Genomic DNA, 8,407 nt, shown 5'->3' on the forward strand with positions numbered 1-8,407 from the left:
GAGGGAATAAACTTATGGCCAAACACAAAAACAAAACATGAGAGTGGTGCGAGTGATGAGGAGGTGTCGGCGTTCTGGTGATTTTCTCCCAACTCCGGGATTCCGGCAGGTTGACTTCGGGGTGGCGTATGCGCTGTGAAGTTGTTTGCGGCTCAGTAAACGCAAAGCAGAAGCAGAAGAAGTGAAGTCAGGGCTTCATTTGCGTCAATCTTCCCTCAGGGAATTTATTCCGGTGTGAACGCTGATCGGCTCTTAGTTCATGGGGGTACTAGTGCTGAGACTAAGTACGGAAGTATTTGGTTTGAAAATGGGCTAATGGGCAAGACAATTGAATGAAACACAACATGATCACAAACTACCAATTACACATGACAAAAGGGGCTAACAAAACGATCATAACATACTAAATGAGAAAAAACACTTACAAATGAAAATATACAACTATAAGGAGACACAGAATGACTACATAAGGCCACAAACACTCAAGAAATGCAAACTACAAAAGGAGCACACACAACAAAAATAATACCATACTATTGGTAAAAGATACAAAGACCACAAGATACTACAAGAGTCCCAAAACAACTCAAATAGATGACAAACACAAAAGGCAAACGCAAAACAATACATAACTTCAAACAAGAAACAACAAATACAAATTGACAAAAAAACACTACATAGATCACAAAAATTACCACAAAGGATGAAAACTACAGAGAGATGCACACGCACAGAGCGCTCAACAACCACTAACAAAAAAATAACTACAAGTCAAATTATATACAATTGACAAACATCTAACAGATACACGACATACAGAAGATGCAAATGACTACAAAAGCTGCACACACAACTACAAGTGATGCATGCAACAAAATGAACTACTTACAGACAACACATTACAAAAGGGTGACTACTAAAAAGCGGCCGTCTTGGTTGGTGGAGTTTTTTCTGGGCACCATGGCCCATGATATTAGATATGATAAATAATGCTATGAAATAAGTATTGATAAACAAGTTTTAAAACTGTCCATTTGCTGAACATAACGAATATGACATTTCCAGTGCAGAGATCAGCCTGGCAGGATGCGCTCAGTTTTATTTCTGTGAAAATGTGCGTATGTTTCGTTTCCGAAAGAAGTGACACACTCGCGCAAGATTGCAACATCAGGATTAGGTGTTTGGGCAAGCCAGTTGTAAACTTTGCCAAGCCAATGTTGAACAGCGTTAGAAAATAATTGATCCTGACACTCCTTCCTAACACATCACCGCAGGCCTGTTAATATCATAGTGTCAACACCGTATTTTCTTATTATTTCGACCAAATTAAGATACTAGTACACAGTGGTGTAACGTCACTGAGTACATTTACTCAAGTACTGTACTTAAGTACTTTACTTGAGTATATGCATTTCTTGCTACTTTGCACTTTTACTCCACTACAGTTCAGAGGTAAATGGTGTGCTTCTACTCCCCTACATGTATTTAATACCTTTAGTTACTTTGCAGATTTGGATGAATGATGTGAAATATAATTAAGTGTTAAAACAGACTTTAGTTCCACCTGGAGTAAATCCACAAGCTACCCTGCAGTATACAAAGTCATTCAAACTAGCTGCACCTTTACCAGCTTTGAGAACACTTTAACGATCAATCATTATAAAACATATCATATATATTATTCTGAAATGGACCAATCTGCACAATCACTACTTTTAATGTTGTACTTTTACTTGAGTAACATTTTGATTGCAGGACTTTTACTTGTAACAGAGTATTCCTTCACTCTGGTACTTCTACTTTTACTCAAGTACAATATCTGAGTACTTGTTCCACCTCTACAGTACTGCATTGTACCTTATTAGCAAATACTGTGTGTTATTATGTGTACAAACAATGTAAATAGTAACTGTGAGAGATATTCACCTCTGAAATGTATTGGAGTAGAAGTATAAAGGTGGATTAAATGGAAATACATAACTCAAGTCAATTACAAATATCTCAAAAAAGTACTTAAGCACAATACTTGAGTAAATGTACTTAGTTACTTTCCACCTCGTTACATTAAGACTTTCAATGTAAGATTTCAGAACATCAGGTTTTAATACTCGGTAAAGTAACATGAGTAAAAGAAAACAGTTGTTAGTTTTGATTCCCAGCAGCCTACTGTTAGAGCCCAGCCCTTCAACTGGCCTGTCTTCTTCTAGAAAATTAATAAAAAACCAAATGGCTTTTGCTGCCCTCTGCACACTTCCTCCTAACGCTACACATCATCGCTGGCTATTTATATAATTGGTGTCAACACAACACTGATGCCATGGCAATGCTGCTCCACCTCAAGTACACCATAATGAGGAACGCCTGTTTCCCTGAACATACGATCACAGAGGCTCAGAAAGCCACGGTTAATAATTCATCTTCAAATAATGATTAACAGATGTAAACTTTGGTCATAAAATCAAACGCACCTCCCCAACAGCAGTGAGCTTTCCATGCACCACATCACAAATCATTCGAATTGAAGGAAATGTTTTCCAATTGCCATACAAATATGTCAGTTCATTGTGAAAGGAAATCGTTTTGTATGGAGTATATACAAGTAAATGAAAAGTATTATAACATGCTAATATCTAGTTTAAAGTCAGATAATGACCTTGATAACATCTGATCATTCTTTTTACACTTCGGTAGCGATAGGCTATTGACATTTTGGTTTGACATGTTCTGTATCGCCATAATATTTCAAATGACATCCAGTCATAAAGGTCCTTGCTCAACAGAACACAACAAATAATGGTCTTAGTAATTCATTAAATAGAATCACAGCACAGAAGAGGGGTATTGGATTTCAGTGTTGTCCAGCAGAGTTCCCAGCTCTGGTGAATGAGGTTTTTTTATTTGGGCATGAAAAATACTAAAAAGATTAAAGAAAGAGTTCCCTTTTATCTTTCCAAAAAACGAATAATGTTTTTGTTCAGTGTTGTGGGGCACCACAGCCAACACTGGTAAGATAAAGGAGATGGTGGGAGATTTAAGCGCCCACAGAACACACCCTAAACCTGTCACCGGCAAGTGTGTTGACGTGGAAACTTTGCAGAACCAAAGTACCTGGGATGAGACCTGGACAACAACCAGGACTGGGATTAAAGAAATGGGCGTTTTAGAAGAAGGTTTGCTCCTTTACTGGTACTGAGGGGTGGTGTTAGGTCATTACAGAGGGCCCGGTGCACGCTGTAGAAAGCCCAAACACACACCATCCGGTTGTCTTGTCCCATCATTAAAGGTTTCCTATGATGCTATTTTTAGGCATATATTATGGGTCTCAGATATATAAAAACATGTCTACAAAGTGCATTTTGCATGATAGGTCCCCTTTAAATAGAGACAGGGCATTGGACAGTATCAACATATTTTACCCAGCAATCATCTTATAACTGTGTATCACTGAAACAAAGAAAATTATATATTTTTTGATTTGGTTGAATATTTTTGTAAGGGTTCACTTGTAGTGTATGTTATGTTTAATATTCTTAAGTAACATTATTTGACCACTGCTTGTCTTTTTCTAGAAACTCATTATAAAGTGCAGAATGGCTCTTGCTGCCCTCTGCTGACAAAGAGCAAAGATGCCGGGTGAAATCTGAACCCAGACACCCATTCTGTGTTATTTGGACATTTCGCTTCTGTACTTCAACAAATACATATACATTTTAGGAGACTAGAAAAAATAGTGAATTAATAGATGAGAAAATCTACATCAATAAATCAGAAAACTCTTCTGATGGTAAAATAACTAGGGTTGGTGGGACACAACATGAATGAAATTGTGCTTCGCCTTTTTTCCTGATATTTAACCATTAATAAAAGGAACATAATCCGGAGTTCAATTAGTTCTGTAAAACATTTTTGGGTTTCAGCCCTATCATTTAAGAAGAAATCAGCCAAAGTTGTTGATGCATCAGTGTTTATTGTTGTCTTAACAAAAGCAGCTGAACTGGGCCTAAAAAAAAGGACAACATTTACATTCAAATCATGAACTATCAATACCAAGGATTAAAGAAAACACATTTTAAACTGCCTATTTGCGCTGTAAGAGTTTCAGAGGCACCATAAATGGGTTGAGGGGCAGACAGAGTCCCGTTAAGTCCAGCTTCCCTGATTGGCCGGTGGCGTTATTGCTCCCTGATGATTGGCTCTCAGCTTCCTCCGGCTGCAGTCTCTTTTCTCCACTGTCCGTGACATCACTGCTGTCAGCTGGCCCAGCGGCGTTCTGCTCTCCGTTTGTTCTGGTGCCGTCTGTCTGAACACAGAGTCCCCCCTTCAGCTCTTTCAACATTTCTCTGGCCACCTTGGAGTCAGCGGTGGAGGAGAGAAATCGGTACACCTGAAAACAGGAAGACGAGGGCTGTCAGGTTGTCATGATAGCGTGCACCCGAGTGGTGAATACACATTTTTTTAAAGGGAACAAAGTTTAACAATAAAAATCCACGAACTGATAACTAATGAAAGGGTTAATGACCTGCAAACTGGACAACACCGCGATAGCCACCTGTCAATCACAATTTTACCAAAGCATTGGTTCTTCATTGTCTATTGTGCTCTAAATAGGACAATAAATTCCCAAATGATCATGTTGTATTGAAAAAAAATAGTCAATGAGACCATAAACTCGTCAGGAAAATGCTTAATGAGGGAATAAATCATGTGACAGTTAATGTAATTATCTCATAGACTTCTATTAAATTGGCTTAAATTTTCCGACCTGGGGGTTTCTACTTGACCAAAACCTTTGCAAGTTTGGTACGTACCAGAGTAGGGCTGCACGATTTGGGGAAATAATCTAATTGCAATTTTTATGACAGATATTGCGATTGCGATTCGACCCAACGGAAGTTTAGGACTCGATTATCAAATTAGTCGTTTGTTGCAGCCCTATAGCTCGGGCTGCGGGGGTGCTAGAGACGGGAGCACGCTGATACGACCTTCCTAGCCGGAGATATGGCCGCATTTTACAATAAACTTCCGTTGAGTCGACTGACTGAGATAAGGGGAGCTACATTTATGTTGACGATCATATAAAACCACTCGAACACGTTTGCATGTGAAATAAAGTTTGTGTTCGAGTGGTTTTATCTATCGCCATATCTCCGGCTAGGAAGGTCGTATAGGCGTGCTCCCGTCTCTAGCACCCCCGCAGCCCGAGCTATAGGGCTGCAACAAACGACTAATTTGATAATCGATTAATCTATCGATTAATGAAACGATTAATCGACCATTCAGACTATTACTGTATGCCTTGCACAATTTCTCAAACGCTCTTATTTAGCCATCAACTTTTAGATTTAGCTTGAGGTTGTTTTAGGCATGTGGAAGACTAACAATGAAGGACAAATAAAGTGAATACTTGATTCCAAAAAATACATAATTAACTTAACACATTTGTGAACAAAATGAACATTGCTTTTATTTAAAATTAAATAAAGATATTTCACATCAAAGAAACACAATGTTTTAACAATCGTATTAAATAATCTGATGACAGAACTATAAACAGAATAGTGAAACTTTAACAAACTAATTAAGTCATTACCTCTAATCAATTACCGATGTTTGTATAAGTAGTTAACTCCGTGTGTTGCTGCTAGCATACATAGATACCTGATGTGAAACGTTACTTCGTGGATGGGGGCTACAGAGCTAGCAGAAAGACAGTCGAACCCGGTGGCATTTCCTCCGCATGAATGGGGTGCACTTTTGCTAAAATGTTTAGACAAACAGCTCTTGTTACCGCCCTTACATGCTAAACCTTATTGCTCTTTGGCACGAGCATTGTCACATCGAGACGGGGTAAGTTTAACCACACCTCCGGAGCGCGGTTCTCTCCGCCATCTCCCGCAGTGTGTTGCTGCAATTGTAGCAGCCGCGTGTTGTGTAAACTGCCCCGCCCCCTATCGCACACAGACGGGGGAGAGAGACTCGTCCTGATCGAAAATACATAGACGCATTTGTTTGTCTTTTTTGCATATTAGAAACTAGTTGGCCAACATAAGACTTTGCGATATAATGTTTTGTAGCAATAATACATGACATATTTTTTTTAAATGTCTCCCAGAAGATCTTATAAAATCTTCGGCTTGCGATTTGATAATTGCATCATTTCAAATGAGCGATTCTCGATCAAATCGATTAACGTTCAGTCCCTAGCCTGATAAATACATTGCGTTTAGTATCCTGGTTGNGGCAGGTAGGCCATCCAGTTATTTTAGCCGGGCCGGCTCAAATTATTGGTCGTGCTTTTTACAGCACCACGGCTTCCACAGATGACAATTTTTTATGTATTTATTGTCAAAGCACTTAAGATATTCATTGCTATCGGGTTGTTAAGAGCATTCCATGGAATATAACAACAAGTGTTTCTGAAGTGGATTACCTACCCTACCTTTAATATATTATAACTCAACAATGTTTCAGTAATTGAGGCTTTGGGAGTGAGAATTGGTTGGTATTCAACATTTATGATTTCAAATTCCACTTCTGCCAAATACCACATGGACCACATTACACCCCTGCACTTTATTTACTATCATAAATTGAGATTTTTAAAAATGTTACATAGTTATCTGCCACCCAAATTCTGTTTTGACAAGCTCAGAGAGTGACATGTATTTCTGTCTCTTCCTCTCCACTCTCACTTCTTTCTCAGCCTTTATGTCCCAAAGAGCTGTGGCACTTTGTCCATCAGTGCTATGGTAATGAACTGGGTCTTACCAGTGACGATGAGGACTATGTCCCTCCTGATGAAGACTTCAACACCATGGGGTGAGTTTTAACACAACCATTCAAATATGATGCATCCACCATGTGTTCCATTTCCTGCAGTTATGGTAAGAAATACTTCTGGTGTAAACACATTGTTATGTTATTATGAACATTACAAATGATTTGAGTCTGAAATGACTGCTTTCTTTCTTACTTCTTTAAGTATTAGGGAATGTATTATTATCAATTTGGTGATGTTTTATGGTAACGGAATGGTAATGAGTGATTCACTACCACATTGGTAGAAAAGAAAAAGTTTAAAGACCAAATGTGTATTTAAACGTGCCATTTGACAACTCCAATGAACTAGGAATCATAAAATTAAGGTTTCAAGTTTAGGAAGATGGTGAAATATTCTGCAAATTAAACCAATAACCTAATATTATGTAGTTTTGGTGATACAGAACAAGGGATACATACAAATGAAAAAAAAACGGTGATACACAGGTAAGCCGTACTAAGAAATAGTAGCAGAGTTTCTATGTGTTTTTTTTATTATTTACAACTGAAATAGTCATCAGGGATCCAAACAGTCAAAATATTTGATGTCCCTCTTGCAGGACAATAAGTCAATTAAAACCATGACACCCCCATCACACCATGCATGTGTGCAGCCCAGTGCGGGCGGTGTGCAGCAAGCTGGTAACCTTGACCTACAGCTGCTGTCCGTCTCCATGGTGCAGGTACTGTGAGGAGCTTCCTGTGGAGGAGAACATCGAGCAGAGCCACGACATCAGCAACAACCTCAGCAAGAACCCCGAGGCCAAGCCCGATGTGAGCCCCCTCGTGCCTCACAGACCCTTCCCCGAAATCAGCCCCCCGGAGCTGCCCAGCACGGAGCCCCCAGCCCCTGTGAGTGCACGGGACTCCCCGCACAACTGTGTTTGTACTGTGGGAGATAGCAAACATTGTATCTTTGGGGACTTCTAAAACACACAAGAAAGTTGAAGCTGGCTTCCTGTAGCGATCATTGTACGTACACATAGTGTTAACAAGATACTGTACACATATACCGGATATTAAACACACACAAGTAAATAGCTATTATATACAGCGAAGCCATATTAAGGAATAGACAAAAAACATGAATGTAAAGTTGGTGTCTGTGAGACTCTGCTGACAGTGGAGACTTCTGATTAGAATAATCAGAGCAGTAATTGCTATAAGATATAATAATGTGGTTGCCTTTTATTTCATAGAAGTCTTGATAAAGCCCCCAAGGAGTCTGAGTGACATAAATAAATAGGATTTTGTAAAACTGTGCCATCATAATGAACCATCATCACACATTACATAAGTTCTCAATGTGTCCTCATTATCGGCACAATGATGAATGCAAAGCACATGTTCCACTGCTGTACTGTTTTAACAGAAATGATAATACTGCATTACGACACATGAAGGGTTTGCATAAAACATTTGTTATACTATTACATTTCAACAATGTGGATGTATCATGTTGTTAGTTCACATACAGTACATCTTAAGGAAGTGCTTCAAAGGAAAGCGTAGATTACAGTTTACTCATAAAGATCAGTATCATCATGACAGTTGCTCAGCCCCTGAGACTGCCCAAAGGGCACACAGG

General features: G+C 39.0%; 1 protein-coding gene across 8 annotated transcripts in view; it reads left to right on the forward strand.

Moving 5' to 3' along the window:
• Positions 1 to 8,407, forward strand: part of gramd1ba (GRAM domain containing 1Ba) — a 31,580-nt gene that overhangs the window by 11,436 nt on the left and 11,737 nt on the right. For all 8 annotated transcript variants that reach the window (XM_010768914.1, XM_010768915.1, XM_010768912.1 and 5 more), the window contains 2 exons: positions 6,704 to 6,819; positions 7,503 to 7,671. In XM_010768914.1, coding sequence (XP_010767216.1) covers positions 6,704 to 6,819; positions 7,503 to 7,671 — 285 coding nt within the window. The remainder of the gene's footprint in view (positions 1 to 6,703; positions 6,820 to 7,502; positions 7,672 to 8,407) is intronic.

This window comes from Notothenia coriiceps, unplaced genomic scaffold (assembly GCF_000735185.1).
Source record: "Notothenia coriiceps isolate Sejong01 unplaced genomic scaffold, NC01 NC01_scaffold00006105, whole genome shotgun sequence".
NCBI lineage: Eukaryota > Metazoa > Chordata > Actinopteri > Perciformes > Nototheniidae > Notothenia > Notothenia coriiceps.